The 17,786-nt window shown below is 38.6% G+C and overlaps 2 protein-coding genes across 2 annotated transcripts; both read right to left on the bottom strand.

Moving 5' to 3' along the window:
* Positions 1-1,595: 1,595 nt before the first annotated feature.
* Positions 1,596-7,294, bottom strand: ABCI20 (non-intrinsic ABC protein 9). The gene is made up of 7 exons (XM_078587767.1): positions 7,061-7,294; positions 5,477-5,610; positions 5,186-5,305; positions 4,509-4,604; positions 4,273-4,425; positions 2,894-2,974; positions 1,596-1,932 (listed from the first exon to the last, which is right to left on the bottom strand). The coding sequence occupies exons 1-7, from the start codon at positions 7,233-7,235 to the stop codon at positions 1,726-1,728; spliced, it is 966 nt and encodes a 321-aa protein (XP_078443893.1). The 5' UTR covers positions 7,236-7,294; the 3' UTR covers positions 1,596-1,725.
* A 6,290-nt stretch (positions 7,295-13,584) lies between these two features.
* A/N-INVA (Plant neutral invertase family protein) lies at positions 13,585-17,448 on the bottom strand. The gene is made up of 6 exons (XM_078587757.1): positions 16,826-17,448; positions 16,215-16,380; positions 15,928-16,139; positions 15,041-15,534; positions 14,385-14,433; positions 13,585-14,297 (listed from the first exon to the last, which is right to left on the bottom strand). Exons 1-6 carry the CDS (start codon positions 17,426-17,428, stop codon positions 13,971-13,973), a joined length of 1,851 nt encoding a protein of 616 aa, XP_078443883.1. The 5' UTR covers positions 17,429-17,448; the 3' UTR covers positions 13,585-13,970.
* Between the last annotated feature and the right edge of the window lie 338 nt (positions 17,449-17,786).

Raw genomic sequence — 17,786 nt, 5'->3', positions numbered from 1 at the left:
CTTTCTCTCCCTATCTGTCTATATATCTCTCTCCCCTCTGTTTATAATTGTCTAACTAACTCTCACTCTTTTTCTCTCCCTATATCTCTCTATCTATAATTGTATCACTAACTCTCACTCTCTTTCTCTCCCTATATCTCTCTATCTATAATTGTATCAGTAACTCTCACTCTCTTTCGCTCCCTATCTGTATATATCTCTCTCTCCTTCTATCTATAATTGTATTACAAACTCTCACTCTCTTTCTCTCCCTATATCTCTCTATCTATAATTGTATCAGTAACTCTCACTCTCTTTCGCTCCCTATCTGTATATATCTCTCTCTCCCTCTATCTATAATTGTATTACAAACTTTCACTCTCTTTCTCTCCCTATATCTCTCTATCTATAATTGTATCAGTAACTCTCACTCTCTTTCGCTCCCTATTTGTATATATCTCTCTCTCCTATCTATAATTGTATTACAAACTCTCACTCTCTTTCTCTCCCTCTGTCTATCTCTCTCTCGCCCCCTATCTATCAATATATCACTAAATCTCACTCTCTTTCTCGCCCTATCTGTCTATGTTTCTCTCCCTCTATCTATCAATGTATCACTAACTCTCACTCTCTTTATTTCCCTATCTATCTCTATCTCTCTCTCCCTCTATCCATATTTCATTCTAGATCTCCTTCTCAATATCTATCCATCTATAAATATGTCTCACCCTTTTTATTTTTATACATCTATCTTTATCTATCTTTCTCTCTATCTCCCTCTATCCATCACTTACCTCTCCCTCCCTCTCTGTGTATATTATTTATCTATATATCTATTGCCCCCTCTCTCCAGTTATATAACACTTTCTCCCTTTCTCTACACATCTATATCTCTATCACTCTCTATCCCTCTCTCTCTCTCTCTCTCTCTCTCTCTCTCTCTCTCTCTCTCTCTCTCTCACACACACACACACACACACACACACATATAAATGTATATACCCATCTATCATTTTCTCCCTGTCTCCTTATATATCTATCTATCGCACTCTCTATATATCTATCTATCTCTATATATATATATATCTCTACATATATCTACCTAATAATAAATCTCTCCCCCACTCTCTCTATATCTATCTATCACTCTCTCTCTCTCTATCACTCTCTTTATAAATATCTATCTATCACTCACTCTATATAACTCTCTATCTATCAGTCTCTCTATATATCTTTCTATCAATTACTCTCTCTCCAGACTCTCTATATCTATATATCTACCTATCAATAACTCTCTCTCCAATCTCTCTATATCTATATATCTATTCTATCAATATTTCTCTCTCCACTCTCTCTCTATATATATATATATGTATCTCTCTATCTACCACTCTCTGTATATTTACCTACCAATTACTCTCTCTCCCACCCTCTCTATATCTATCTATCACTATATATATCTCTATCTATCACTCTCTATATATGTACCTACCAACATCTCTCTCTCCCACTCTCTATATATCTATGACTCTCTCTATATCTCTCTGTCTATCTATCACTCTCTTCCTCTCTCTATATGTCTAGATATCTATCTATCTCTCTCTCCCGTAGTCATATTGAGAAATGTGGCCATTTGAACTTATTACACAATAATAAATCAGAGTTGAGATTTTCCTTGCACACAAAATGAAGAAATGAATAAGGTAATATTTTTCTTAATAGATTATTATAGATATATTTATGACATCATTGCCTTAGCACGGTATTAGAGCTGTAGAAGAAATTCCCCTCTCCAGCCAATGTGGAGTGAAGCCTTCCCCCGGCCCACCCGTTGTTCATCATGCGGGCCGCACCGGCTGATGTGTCGGCTTCCAATTGGCCTTTCTCTCTCATTTCCTTTCTTCGATTTCTGTACTCCTCTCTCTCTCTCCTCAGCCAGCTCTCCACCGTCCTCTGTTAATGAAAAATTTTAAATAAATAAAATACAAAACCTTGATTTTGGAAAATTCAACTATTTTTAATTTGTCCTTTCAGCAAAAACAAAAAAACTTCGATAAACCTGTTTCTAGTGATTCCAGTAATTCTTTTTCAAAAAATAATTGAAATAAGAGCAATGTCCTTTCAGCAAAAACAAAAAAACTTTGATATACCCGTTTTCTAATGATTCCAGTAATTCTTTTTCAAAAAATAATCGAAATAAGAGCATTGAGTAGCGAGAGATAGAGTTCACAGAATTACATCAATATTTCCGAGAATTAAAAAAGAGAATATTATTTTAATTTGTCCTTTCAGCAAAAACAGAAAACTTTCAGAAACCTGTTTTTAACTGATTCATGTAATACTTTTTTCAAAAAGGAATTAAAATAGGAGCATTGAGTACTGCACATATTTTTTGCGGAATTACATCAAAATTACTGAAGATACAAAAATGGGAAAGTTATTTAAATTTGGCCATTCAGGGAAAAATATAAACTTTCAGAAACCCGTTTTCAAGTGAGTCCAGTAATTTGATCTTACAAAACACGATTAAAAAAAATGTAATAGAAACATTGAGAACTGACAGATTTTTTTTGCAAAAGAAAATACTATTTCGAGGAATTCAGATAATCCATAAATAGGAACCTAGAGGATTAAGTGGTCTTTTGCATAATGATATTTTAAGAAAAACAATTTCGAGGGATTCAAATAATCCTCGAGTAGGAAAACTAAGAGCGGACTGGTCCTTTTTACTAAAGGATAAAAAAAAAATAGTTTCACATTTCACAGAACTTTTAATGGAAAAAGACAATTTCGAGTTACTCAAACAATCTTGAATTAGAAATCCAGATTATTCCTTTCAAGAAAAATAGAAATCTAGAATATTTCCTGGACAACCTGTTTCGAAAAAAAGAAAGAACTTGCAATGCTGACATACCATCAAGGACAATTTGCCGTTCATCTCCTTGACCTCCTCCATAGACGATGCCAGCTGCAGCTTCCCATGCGCAAGATAAACCTGCAAGTTCACCAGTATTAGAAGATGAGCATGGAATAAAATTCATCGTCCCAATTAATGTCCTCACAATATATCAATAATGTATGTTATGGACAGAATAACGTCATAAATTTTATTTTATCACCCGTATCAAAACTTGATTATTGAGAAAAGCCGTGCTCCCAATGAATCTCATTCCGATTTTTTTTTTGAGAAGAAAAAATGTCATTCGATTATGCATGTCGCGTGGTTCAGCGTCCAGAATGACAATGACTAGGGGACGATGACTAATCAATTTGTCGTTGCCGTCTTCAATCATTCCTGACTAAGGACAAAAATGATGACTTGCCATTGTTATCGTCGTGGTCATCTATCTGATGTAGAGGATGACAAAGATGATGAAGGATGAGGAAAATAATTTATATATTACTTCTCTATCAACGTCCTGCATGACAATGGCGATGACGATGACAATCTGTGCGGATGACGTTGACAATGATGAATTCATCATTCTCCTCTGACCTTAATGAGCATGGAGAAAACTTGAATTTATGTGATTCTATTACTATTTGTCCAGGATCAGATAATGAAAATAATGACAGGAGGGCTACCACTATTTCAAGGGAAACATTCAATATGGGAAAATTCCAAATTACGTCAAGAGAATGACAAAAATTCCCGGAAGGAAAATGGAAGAACACATATGCCCAGAGAATGTGATAAGGTACCTGTAAGGACCTATCATTACTCCAAAGGACAGCAACATCATCACACATGATGCGAAGTCAAATAAGGACAGAGAGTGGGTTGCGGCATCTATAAATAAAGCTCGGGAGCTAGTCGATTGACATTGGATTTTCAAGATGTGGTCTTCTGGCTGGAGTGGGAGATTCTCCTTCTCTGGGACAAGCGAGGGTTGATCCGATCTAACTTTGACATGCATTGAGAGGACACCAATTTGGTTTCCCTCTATCTCTGTCTTCTTGATTTCTGAGTCTTTCACACCCACCTTTTTGAGTACTTGGACGAGAGGGAAATTCACTGCGGACTTTCTTATCATGGAACATTTCTTGGAAGTGTTTGCTTTCACATCACTCTTGGTTTTTGAATCAGAACCTTAACAGAATGTTCTCACATTAAACTCCTAATCTGAGAAAGGATCAAGATCAGCTTTTTCATGGTTATTTTAAGACTCGACCAAGAATGAATTCTAACTGCATAAGCCGGCAACCATGCGAAAGAGAGGATCAAATTCAGCCGATGAATGCGGAGGATTCTTACTATGTGTATTTTCTATAAAAAAAAAAAAGGAGTCTTACTATGTGAGATGGCCAATCGTCTAGGCCATCGAAAATATGGGTCGCATATATAATCGTTGCACCGCGATTCTGGCACTCCTTTTTAAGGAACTTCAAGAGGTTTGATCTGGCCAGCACGTCCAGATCGACAGTGATCTCGTCCAACAGAAGAACCTTTAAAATTGGGAAGGGCATATATTTGAGTAAGTTGACGAAAGATCAGTTGGGGTTACAGGAGAGAGATGAATGGTGACAACCTTGAATGGGCGGAGAAGACCCATGCAAATCTGAACCCTCCTCCGCTGTCCATCTGATGATTTGTGCATCCGCCATGAAAGATCGATGTCCAGAACCTGAAATCAGCTTCTAGGTCAACAGGTATCTCCGAAAATAATGATTATCTATTCCAGATGACATTGAAAAATGCTGGGTAGAAACTCAGTTTCTCAAAATTAAAACTTCTTTTGTATGATTTTTTCTCTGAGATGATAATACCCAAGAAATCAAGTTTGCTTATCCGTCTTTCATTTTCCCATGCATTATAACAGGCATCTATTCACTTTTTCTCTCATTTCACTATGTACTTTAATTTTATTTCTTTTCATAATCCAAAATTTTGACTATTATTTTATCACTTTTGGTAGGGATTCTCTTGTTCAGACCATATAAATCACTTAAAACCTCACATTCATGCTAGAACCACGATAACTTATCAGGAGGCCCAAAAACGTAGCTCAAATGTTCTCTGTTTACCACAATCAGTGAGAACCATTTGATCACCATTTACAAACTGAAAAAGATGTAATGACTCAACAAAAACCAGTAGACTAATAGTTGTCCGTCCACCACATAATTCTGAATAAAAGAATGGTTTGACATAGTTAATCTTTAAAAAAAAATAGAAGAAAGAAGATGAAAAGGATGGGATTTTGACCTTGATTAGTTCATCCCTGCGCTGCGGATCGACCCCTGAAACTCCGAAAATCATCTTCTCGGCAGAGACATCCATTTGTATGGAAACCTCATACCCTGCAAACGCCACGTCCCTCCTCCACTGTCAGATCAACCACAAGTCTCAATTCCCAAAATTCCCTCAATTTCCTCCACGGCTTCATCACTCCATGAACTAGGGTATATCCCGATCGCAAATCCACCCCAATTCTAGGTCAACAAGCAAGATCTACCAAACACTGAATTAAAGAAACCGGAAGATTCAAACAATTACCTCTCCTCCAAGATAGGAAAGATCACCGGAGCTTATAAGAGAAGTGTCGTGGAAGGCAGAGCGTCCAAGAACGCGGACCATGTCCGCACCGACCATATGCTTCCCACCGATAATTTTCAAGATAGTCGTCTTCCCTGAAAAATATCGCCATCGATGATACTGATACTTCAGATGTATGAATACATTATGACATACTTATAAATATTGCAACACATATGGAAAATAATTTGATGTCAAAGTCCTACATCTAAATAGATCTTAATCTTTCTGCTATATATGAATTTTTGACACAACCAGGATATTGGAGATAATGAGATCCAACGGTTCAAGCTATGAGGATTGGATCCAAAGATGATCTTGATCTTTCTTGTCCATTGATATATTTTTAGACAGGAACTTAGAGAAATAATGGAGGAAATGCACTTTTGAAGAATTTCAATCCATGGATTAATTTTGATAAAGAAAACCTCAGCCACAAGTCCTCCACGTTACAAAACTATTGTTTTACATAATAATAACTTCGACTTGTGGTCCGAAAAATTCAACCAAGACACTCCCAAGTTCTCATACAGGAAAAGGCATTTCAGGCGATAATAATGTGCGGGCTAACATAACGAGCATAATGGAAATAAGAAACTAGCCATCACATTGCGAAATTAAGAAATTCCCTGCCAAATTTCCATCAACATAACCACGATTCAAAGACAAGCGGTATCAAATTTTGAAATTCGCGCATAGGATATTAAGAATTGCAAAATTCGCCATCACATTACGAAATTACGAAATTCCCTACCAAAATTCCATCAAGATGATGACGATTCGAAGGCTCACACAACGAAATTCCCCAAATTGATTTCACAAAATTACAAAATTTCCCATCACACTAAGAAATTACGAAATTTCCAGCCAAAATTCAATCGAGATAATCACGATTCGACGAAAATTGCGAGCTCACACAACGGAATTCCCCAATTGGATATCACAAAATTAAAAAATTCCCATCACGCAAAGAAGCTACGAAATTTCCTGCCAAAAATTCAATCGAGACAATCACGATTCGAAGGCATTGAGGGCTCACACAAAGGAATTTCCCGATGAGATATCACAATTTTTTAAAAAACTCCCATCACGCAAAGAACTTACGAAATTTATTGCCAAATTTCCATGGAGATGATCACGATTCAACGGCACTGCTGGCTCGCCCAACGAAATTCCCCAATGGGATATCGCAAAATCAAAAAAAAAATACCATCATGGAAAGAAATTACGAAATTTCCTGCCAAATTTCCATGGATATAGTCACGACTCACGACTCGAAGGCAATGCGGGCTGACCCAACGGAATTCCCCAATTGTACATCACAAAATTTTATTAAAAATCCCGTCACAAAAATAAATTACGAATTTTCCGCCCAAATTTCCATCGAGCAAACACCGATTCAAAGACACCGCCAGCTCGTATCACGAAATTCGCGATTCAGACAATACAAAACATCCCACGACAGCAAAAAAAAGCGAAATTTGGGGGGGAGGGGGGAAATTGCACGGAGGTGATCAAGATTCAAAATAAAAAAAGGGGGATTACCAGCGCCATTGGAGCCGACGAGGAGGCAGCGATCGCCGGCGTGGAGGGAGAGGGAGAGGCCCTCGATGAGGGGCTTCGAGCCCGGAGGAGGGTAGCCGTCGATTCCAGGGTAGGTGAAGGAAAGCTCGTTCAGCTCCAACGTCGGTGGCTTTCTCTGTAGATCCCCTCTCGCCATGGATGAAACTCTAAAACTCTTACCTGTTCAAAGAAATATATTTCTCTCTCTTTCTCTCTCTTTCTCTCTCTTTCTAAGAATGTATATATAGATTATAGAGAGGAGAGAGGAGAGAGAGATTAAAATGGTTGTCGTGGAGAGAGGAGGTCCATAGGGGAAGTTTACATCTCATTGGCAGCTTCTCTCTCTTCAGATCTCATTGACAGCCCACATTAAACTATTTCTCTCTCTGTCTATCAATCATCTTTATCTCTATCTCCATGTCTCTCTCTATCCCTATGTCAGTCTCCATCTCTCTCTCTCTATCTCTATCTCTCTCCATCTCTCTCTCTCTTTATCTCTATCTCTCTCCATCTCTCTCTCTATCACTATCTATCTCCATCTCTCTCTATCTCTATCTCTATCTCTCTCCATCTCTCTCTCTTTATCCCTATCTCTCTCCATCTCTCTCTCTATCACTATCTATCTCCATCTCTCTCTATCTCTATCTCTATCTCTCTCCATCTCTCTCTATCCCTATCTCTCTCCATCTCTATCTCTCTCGATCTCTCTCTATCTATATCTCTATCTCTCTCCATCTCTCGCTATCTCTATCTCTATCTCTATCTCTCTCCATCTCTCTCTATCTCTATCTCTATCTCTCGCCATCTCTCTCTATCTCTATCTCTCTCCATCTCTCTCTAACACTATCTCTCTCCATCTCTCTCTATTGCTATCCCTCTGTTTATTTCTCTCTCTCTATCTCTATCTTTCATCCTCTCTCGACATCTCTATCTATCTCTTTCATCATCTTTTGTGATATCTATATCTATATCTATGTATCTCTCTCTCTTTCATCATCTCTATATATCTCTATCTATATCTCTTTCATTCTCTTTCGTGATATATATATATATATATATCTCTATCTCTCTCTTTCATCATCTCTATATATCTCTATCTAAATCTCTTTCATTCTCTTTCGTGATCTATATATCTATTTCTATTTACATCTTTCATCCTCTCTCTATATCTCTATATACATCTCTTTCATTATCTTTCGTGATCTCTATATCTGTCTCTATTTTTCATCCCTCTCTCTATATCGCTTTCTAACTATCTTTCATTCTCTTTGGTGATCTCTATATCTATCTCTATCTCTATCTTTCATCCTCTCTCTATATCGATATCTCTATCTCTCTACCTCTCTCTCTCTTTATTTCTCTCTCTTTAATTTTTTTTGGTACACGCCAACTAAACCATAAGTACTTCTAATTTAGGTTATTGATTACTAGAACAATTGATTGAACTGTATTTTCTACTTTCTTGGGAAAAACAGAATATATCTTTATTGGGGGAGAAAAATGGTAAGTCCCATATCAGCCAATATGTCTGACAAGTTGCACTATACATCAACCTAAACTGCATCTTCCTCTCCAGGACTATAGTGCAGGAACGCGGACGGGACGGTTTTTCGTCCCTGGATGAAAAAACCGTCCCGTCCAAGGGTATGGACAAAGGACGGGACGGTCGGACAGGACGGTTTTCGTCCCGTGGGATGAAAAAACCGTCCGCACGGAGGTCTTGGACGATGAACGGACGAATAGTGGACGAAAAAATGCCGTAATGTAGGCAATGCTCTCACTAGGGATCGTCAAGCGTCATCCGTCACGTCATGCGTCATTGTGACGTAAACGTGACGGATGACATGATGGTGACAGTGACGGTTTTAAGGGTCCGTGACGGTGACGGTGACGGATGACAAAGTGGTCATGACGGGGACGTGATGGTGACGGTGACGGTGATGGATGACGAAGTGGTCATGACGGGGACGTGACGGTGACGGGGTGCCCAGGATGCGTGACGTGACGGAACGGCCTTCACGGATGACGCCCGTGACGAAATTTTTGAAAAGTTAAAACAGACAGAAAAAAAATATAAAATCATTATTTTTAATCTTTCCGACGGCTGAGATTTTGCCACGTGATGTGGCCATTTCGATTTCCTGGCATTTTGCACAGAAGTCCCTTTTTTGTGTGCGCAAACCGACGTCGCCTATAAATAATTGGAGATATACCCCTCCGTTCAAGTAGGGTTTTATTCACATCACCTGTGACTAGGGATCGCCCGTCCCGATACCGGTATTAGATTACGGTATAGGGACGGATGTTGTACTGCATACCGAAAATCAAATTTTTGGTATCCGTTTTTTTCGATATCTGGATATCAGATAACGATATTGGATATCGGTTGCTGTAGTACTGATATCCGATATAGGTATCTGTCTTGATGTCGTCATCCGCCTCCATCTCTTAGGGAGGATGACGATATCAGATATCGGAGTTGGATATCGAATTTCGATATCGAATTTCGATATCCAACTTAGAATGTTGTATAAAAATATAATTAAATCGTCATAGTGAACTGGTTGCAGAAGATTTGCGTGGGCCAACGAGTAAGCAAAGAGCTTTCTAATTTACTATGTAGCTCGTTTAATATATACAGCCCAAACTTTTTTTTCTTCCATACGGGATTACCGGATTCGGAGTTTAACATTAAACTCCGAAATCCTTTTGTCCCGTATGGAAGAAATTAGAAATTTTGAACTGTATTTATTGAACAAGTAAACTATATGTTAAATATATATATATTTATTAAAATATATTGCGCATATTACGAGCTAATAATATAGTAATTATTTATTAAAATATTATTAGATCGTTTAATATATATCCTACCTCGTTTAATATATACAGCTCAGAACGTATGGGACAATAGGATTCAGAGTTAATGTTAAATTCTGAATCATGTTATCCCTTATGGAAAAAAATCAAAAGTTTAAGCTCTATATATTAAACGAGGTAGAATATATGTTAAAAACACATGGTGTTGTTAGTTTAAGTGTCTAAAATGATTATAAATATTGGTTTTTTCTGTTGATACTGGATATCGATATCCGGATACCAGTTTCGATATCCGGATATCGAAATCCAATATTTGGTATCCGATATCTGTCTTGTCCTTGCCCATTTGATATCCGTCTCTGATATCCGTCTTCACCTATTGGATGGATATCGTCCGATATCCGATATCAGACACCGTCCCCTTTTTTCCGGATATCAAATATCGAATGTCCGACACCGAATATCGGACGGACAATCCCTACCAGTGATGGCGACGCCGTCACGGTGACGGGGACATGACGAGACACCCTACGGAGGGACGACGACGGGAACGTGACGGTTTTTTTGCATATGCTGGGATGCGTGACCGAATGGTGACATGATGAAAGTTTTGTCACGTCACTGTCTGTCACGTTTCTTCATCCGTTCCGTCACGTCAGGGGCGTCACGTCCCGGACGTGGCACTCCCTAGCTCTCACCTTGTTTTCCCATTCCGATTATTATAAATAAAATGAGCGAGTGACCGGTGACTGAACATTCAAAATGAGATAACGAGAATTGAGAGATTAAAACAAACAAAGAGTGAGGTAATGAGAGGATGAGATATTGAGAAAGATTAGAGAATCAAATAAGCAGCCATTGTAAGATTCTGAGATGTATAGAGTGAGAGAATGAGATATTGACAGCCTGAGAGAGCTATTGAGAGAGAATGATACATACCTCGACCGTCTTCGAGGCGCCCGTTGGGGAAGTGATCTCTGGCGGTGAGGAAGGGCATGGAGGACGTTGGGGAAGCACCGGAGGGGAGAGGTGGCACCGGAGGGGGTGGAGGAGGGGGAGGGGCAGGGTGGCTACTAAACAACATTCTATTGGTATTTGGTACTAACGTACCAATTTCGCCCTAAACGACTCAACGGACAAAAAAGTATAAAAAAATCCTATGTAAAAATGCTAAGATATATTTAATTAAATTACAAAATAAAATGGGTTTTTTTTTGTCAGGGACGAGGGGCGGGACGGTTTTTCCCCCGGACGGGTCAAAAATTTGTCCCAGGAGGACTAGATGGGACGGTTTTTGTACCCTCGGACGAAAAATTGGTCTCGTCCTTCCTTCCTGCACTGAATCCGGACAATGGACGGGATTAAATTCGTCCGGTCCCGTCGATCGTCCATGTCCAGGATGATCCGGCACTATATCCAGGACTATGTGAAGGTGCTTTCGGAAAAATAATGGGCATTTTAAAAAAATATTTAAATTACTGTATTTGACTTTAACATGGAAACATAATTATCGTTTTATTGTTTGTTGTCAAAATTTGTATTTCTGCTTTACCTATTTAATACACAGATTCAAGGGTTCAGAGAGGAATACAGAATTTAATTAATAAATTGACATAGTGTTGATGTATTGACTTTTTACAAATAAAAACAATTCCCCGCTGTGTATTGTTACTTATAAGATATAGAATAGATCTGCTTCTCTTTGTTCCAGAAAATTAAATAAATTATATATTAAACTTTAAAAAATTACCGGCATCTTAATTTTATTTCCAAATTTTTTCCTTTATATCTTCATTAACCATAAATATCAGAGCCAACAAATATATTTTTAACAGTCATGTTCTGAACTGTATTCAATAAATCATACACTTCATAGTCTTTAAACATTTCACATAGTCTTGAAAGTTCCACTTGACACCCAAATACTGTATATGCGCAAATGATTAGGTTTTACCCTTAATTGCATGTATAGATAAAGCAGGATAAACTCTTTCAAAAGGTACAAACGATACTTTTGGTAGGATTTTGTCTCAATATGCTCAATTCAGTATATTAAGTAAGCATCTTGTGCGGATATATTTTTAGTTGAATGATCTCATGTTCAATCAGATAGACTAGTGAATCTTGTGGTTTGGTCAAACATGCAGTGTAGGCATCACGTTTGCCATTTATGATATCTCCCAACATATCAAAACTCGCTGTTACTATGATATCTAAATCATTAGATCATCCTCCAATATTAAGGTCACTGGCATTGATACTAGTTCTGATAGTCAAGCTACTATTTTTACTATCATTAGAAATTTGATTATAAACATAACTATCACTGAAATTATGGGTCTTGCCTGAAATGTAACCCTCAATACTGATTTCATAACAGATAATTGTCAATGCAATTATTTATATGATTATTCCAACTAGAGTGAGTATCATACATGTAATGACAAGTGTATTGACCAGTATTTTTGGATCCTCTATTCATATAACTCCAATTCAGGGAACTAGAAAAAGAACATTTTAGTCCAGTGATAAAGTACTCCCATTTTCAATCTCAAAAGTCTGATTTTCAATATCAAAGTATATAGAAAAACTGTCCCTCTTACTATCCTTACTAAAAAACTCGAGTCACCATCACAAACTACGCTATAAAAATGATCCAATACATTTAAAAATAATAATTGAAAACTCTTGAATCAGTGATCCAATCACAAACTACCATAAATGCTTTCATTAAATTTTTTTCTCAAAATTTTGATGAAACTATATTTAGTCAAAAAATTCTACAAGCAATGGTACATTTTAAAAGGTTTCAATTATGTCTGCTCTTTAGAGATGTTGGGTCTTGCATTAGTTTCAATGATGTCGCAATTTATTTTTCAGCAATATAAAATTTGAAAGACACGGGGTCACAGAACTAATATTTCCAGTTTGGACTTCATAGCATCTCTGGGGGGGGACATTACAGCTTGCATTAGTTTGAATTGAATAAAGTCATTGCATTTTTTAGCTCTAATTTATACATCATTTGTAACTGTGATGATTTGATCTTCAATATTTGCATAGGTATAATGTGTCCAGATCAAGATTGGACCTCTCAACCTTGAATGAAAGTGAGGAGCACAAAAAATGAAAAGAAATGGGCCACTACCAAGAAAATTTGTTAGGGGAGGTTGGGGGGGTAGGAGGAACCTCTCATACTCTCCTCTCTTTTGCTTTGCAATTTCCTCCATTTTTCTCAAATATTGGAATTTCAGTGATCATTTCAAATTTCTCATTAGCTGAGAACCTATTGTTATCTATGTCATCGAAAGTTTTCATTGAAACAAATATATTAGGGTATAGCATAATTCATGGCCTATAACTTTTCAGGACTTCCTAAACTGTCATTATTAAAAAATATGACTGTTCAAAACAGTTACATTTTGAGCAGTGAAATCTCAAGCTCTCTTTTTTGCTTCCCATTCTACCATCTCACCGTTACCCATTCTTAATTTGTGGTGTGTTTTCCAAAAGTTAACTCTGGAAAGATAACTCTAACTCAATGCTCAAAGCTTCTCTTGGAGTTGATCAGTTTTACATCAGTTTATTTCTTTTCAGAGAAACCCACATTCCTATATAAAAAAAATAACCTGATGTTCGAATCCCGACAACCTTTCAAATGGGATTGAAAGCAGTCTTGCACATACTTATAACTCAAAGGATGAACATTCATTTAGCAAGAATAAGCAACAATACATGACAAGCTTTGGTGTTGAATTACTGGTTCATTTTTCAAGAATAAAATGAACCAATTATCACCAACAAAGATTTTATTAAAAAAACACTTTACCAGGAGGAGCTGACTGCTGAATCTGCCAGAAAATGACGATAATCGGCATCCCCACTACATTCTTTGGCTGTGGTTCTCCTCTAAAATTTGAGAGACAGCCATTGTAGTTGCAAACAATGACAATGAGAACTTAGAGAGAGAGGTTATCTCCATTTTTCTTCTCTCTATCCCACCTCCTGGAGACCATTTCTTTATTTTCCTTTCTGTACAGTATCGATGACTGTTGTGCCGGACACCGGCGAGCTAGACAAGGATCTGGGACTTGGCAGAAATCCGAGAACACTTCTTTCTGCCGCCTTTGTTCAGGCCGCAGGCGCATGCCTCCAATAAATCCATGTCTTCGTCACAAGTCAAAATAGAAGCCATTTCTGGCTTTTCCAGCAACAACTTTGAAGTGAGAAATCCTGCAATGGTCCAAGTCTGGAAAAGACGAGCCTGCTTCCCCACAAATCTCCCGGCCCGAGTATCGTAGTACTCTGGCCACTGGTCACTCGATAGCCGGGCCTCTGCGGCTGCCACAGCTCTTTGGGCTAGATCCAGCCGGCCCATCTTTATGCATGCCAGTGTAAACTGCCACATCACCATGAAACCCATAAAAAAATCAATGTCTTTGAAGAGCCCAGAAAAAAAGCTTGATCACTATGGCTGCATTGATACCTGCCACAGAAGGGTGGGCCAGGATCCGCCGTTGTGGTAGGACCACGGCCTGCAGAGAAGACGGTATTTTAAAATGGGTTCCACTCAAATAAATCAAATAATGGAAAATTTGGCAGATTGGTATGAATTATCATCGTGCTCTGATTTTGGCATGAGGCAAGTGATGAGACAATGACGAGACAAGGATAAGATGATGAACAACGCTATGACTAATTCATCATCTGATGATTTGGAGAGAAAACATATTAGAATGTGCTGACACCCATGGCGATGCAAGTTGTCGTCTTCCGTCCTTGTCCTCAGGTGGGATGACGATTTTGCCCTTCATTGCCTCACATCTTTCACGCTATCTGTTAACCATCATCAGATGATGAGACAATGAAAAAATCGTCATCACAGTTTTTGTTCGTCTGAAGCCAGGATAAAGATGACGATGACAAAATTGTCAGCATCACTCACACTCCGGATGATGTCAATGACAGGTTTCTGATTATGAGGATGATCTTTGTCACCATCTGCAAACACTAAATTATAGATGGGGTATTCAAATGAAAAATATATCTCAAATATCGGCAGCATAATGAAAAGCAAGACAGGACAGGCAAAGGTGTCTGAAAATGATGTATGCAGAACAAATGAAGAGAGAGAGAGATTACGTGTTCTTTGGATCGCTGCCAGTGATTATCCTCCACTCATCATACTCCAAGGCAGGGAAGCAGATCTTAAGAGGCATCTTCCCAATCAGATCGTCCCACTTCTCCTCAAAGAGATTGAGGATGTGGTCAGCTTGCCTCTGCATGGCCAAAGACGAGACAATTGACCAGAGATTCCCAAGCGAGAAGAATCTGAAATCCATGTGGGCAGGCTGAAGATTTCCAATCAAGTACCCCGCTTTGTCTGGGATCCAGTCCACCAGCCAGGAAGGAATTTGCTCTGGGTAGATATTGAACTTGTTGATGGCATCATGGGAGTACTCCTCCGTCTTATAACGGTATATCTCATTGATTTTCCTCATATCCACCCAGTAGTATTCTCTGATGTGGAAAGAGAGAGCACTTAGCCGGTTGTTGATTGCGCGAACCAGGTTCCTCGACCCTTCTTCAATGACCAGCATCTCACGGGAGAATCTGAGTGCTGAGTAGAATAGTGCCTGCAGAATTAGACTTTTGATTACAGACTGAGAGAAAAGGAGGGAGAGAGGAGAGAGGACAGGAAGAAGGAGAGAGAGAGAGAGAGAGAGAGAGAGAGAGAGAGAGAGAGAGAGAGAGGAAAAGGGAGTGAGGGAGAGAGAGATAGAGAGAGAAAGAAAAAGAAAGCGAGGGAGAGACAGATATATACATATATGTGTGTGTTTATATATATCGAGGGAATGAGTAAATTGAGGGTCTTCCTAAGGATCGGGCTGAATGTATAATTTTTGCAAAAAAGGAAGGATCAAAAATTTATTTGACAGCCACAATAATTTAAGGCAAACCTATCTCAAGAAATTTCTAAATATGGTTTGGATGACAGTCATAGATGAGTATTGAGATAATCTGATTACTTGGATTTCAAGAGGGTGCCCGTGGATGCCCATCCTACGGTCAATCATGCAAGATCCATCGGTGACCAGCAATGTGGGGAACATATCAAAGCCATCCGATAAACACAGATTCATGATCAGTTTAATCCCTGTTTGAACATCCACTCTTTCTTGAAGGGCATAATCCCCACTTATCTTCCCATACGCTCTAAGTAGAATGATCCACCACAGGCCTGTCAAAGGATGATGGAACTTTTAAAACAGAGTAGAACATTGTGTATACACTTGAAGAAGAAACCCTAACTCACCAGAGTCAACCGGGGCAACTCGTCCGATGGCTGATTCACCAAAATCTGGATCCAAGATTTCCTCAAAAGCCTCATTGCTTCCATCCAGGGGCACTGCTCTCACCTTGAAGCTTGCGGGCATCAGCCCCTGGCCTGGGCTGTAGCAGTCAACAGTTTTCTCCCAACTCTGTGATTAAAAATATTGATAATTTTCAGAGCCAAATGAAGTTCTATCAGAATAAAGATGGAAGGAAAGAATTAGAATTTAGTTAATCAGCTCTAGTCATAAATTGGGCATTTCTTTTATCAAAATGGACGATCTTATAAAAACAAAAAAGCTAGGCGAAAATGGAATACAATGAGCAACTTTGTTTCTCTAATTAGAATTCTAATTGAAAGATTAAAGGATACATTTTTTTCTCAATATATCAAAAACATTAAAAAATGTACAGAGATAAGAATTCTATAAGAAAACATAATAATTGTGCAACTTTAGTTTCTCTAATCAGAATTATAGTTGAAGGTTCGAATTCTACAGAAAGTTGTAAAATTCAACAGAAAAGAATCCATATAGAAATAAGAAGAAGAAAAATAGCGGGGAAAGGAATCGCGATTCGGGTATTGGCTCTCACCTGCAATTGCAAAGTATGAAGAAGAAAGTTCCTCACAATCTCGGATTCCCCCTTCAAAAGGAAAGCCAAAGCAGACGGAACGAAGTCCCGAATAAAAACCTGATCATAATTCAGCTTGTTATTGGCCGTCGCCGGATCATCCGCCGCCACCGTACCCACCGGAGACCCACAGTAATGCACCACGGCTCTTTCCAGAAGCCGCCAAGCTTCCTTCTCAACCTCCGAAACCCCCCTCTCTTTCACCACATCCTCAACTTCCACATCATCGGCAATTCTCTCCAAAACCAGAGAATCCGCTTCCAATCCAGGATTCACGTAGCTCCGTTCAACAGAAGACGCTGGAGACGATGAAAATCGCCTGGCGGCGCCTAAATTGACCGATTCCCAGCCAATTCGGCGATACCCATGTAAAAATTTGCCTGAAAAACCGTCAATTCTGCCACAGTCGAGGAATCTAGCAAAAAACAAACGATTGACATTGCCGGAAAGAAGAATATCAGAAGAGGAAGATGCTGGCAATGGATTGAACGGGAGACGACGGCGAAGAATCGGCGGGGGAGATCCGCCGGCGAGGACGGCAGCGACGACCTTCCTCAGCTTCATCTTTCCGGCGAAATTCCAAGTGCTCGGAGCTATTTATACTTCCGGAAAAGGGCAAACTCGCAAAGTTTAAATATTTTTATCTAATTTCAAAAATATTAGGGTATTAAAAATCAAAGATTTCTTCGAAGAGAATCCTTTTCATACTTACATTGCCGATGGTTCCACCCGTAAAAGTCTAGAATTTTTTTCTAATTTAAAATTTTAATGGGGTATTTGGAAAGTCGTATTTTCCTTAGAGAAACTTCGTCTCCTAATGTCCTCGTAAAAATCGACCCGCACATTTTTAGAGTTTTTCTGTAATTTAAATTCTTTTAGGGTTTCAGAAAAATAGATTACCCGAGGAGAACCGGTGACATAA

Source organism: Wolffia australiana, chromosome 1 (genome assembly GCF_029677425.1).
Source record: "Wolffia australiana isolate 7733 chromosome 1, ASM2967742v1".
NCBI lineage: Eukaryota > Viridiplantae > Streptophyta > Magnoliopsida > Alismatales > Araceae > Wolffia > Wolffia australiana.
This window is presented reverse-complemented; position numbering and strand designations above follow the sequence as displayed.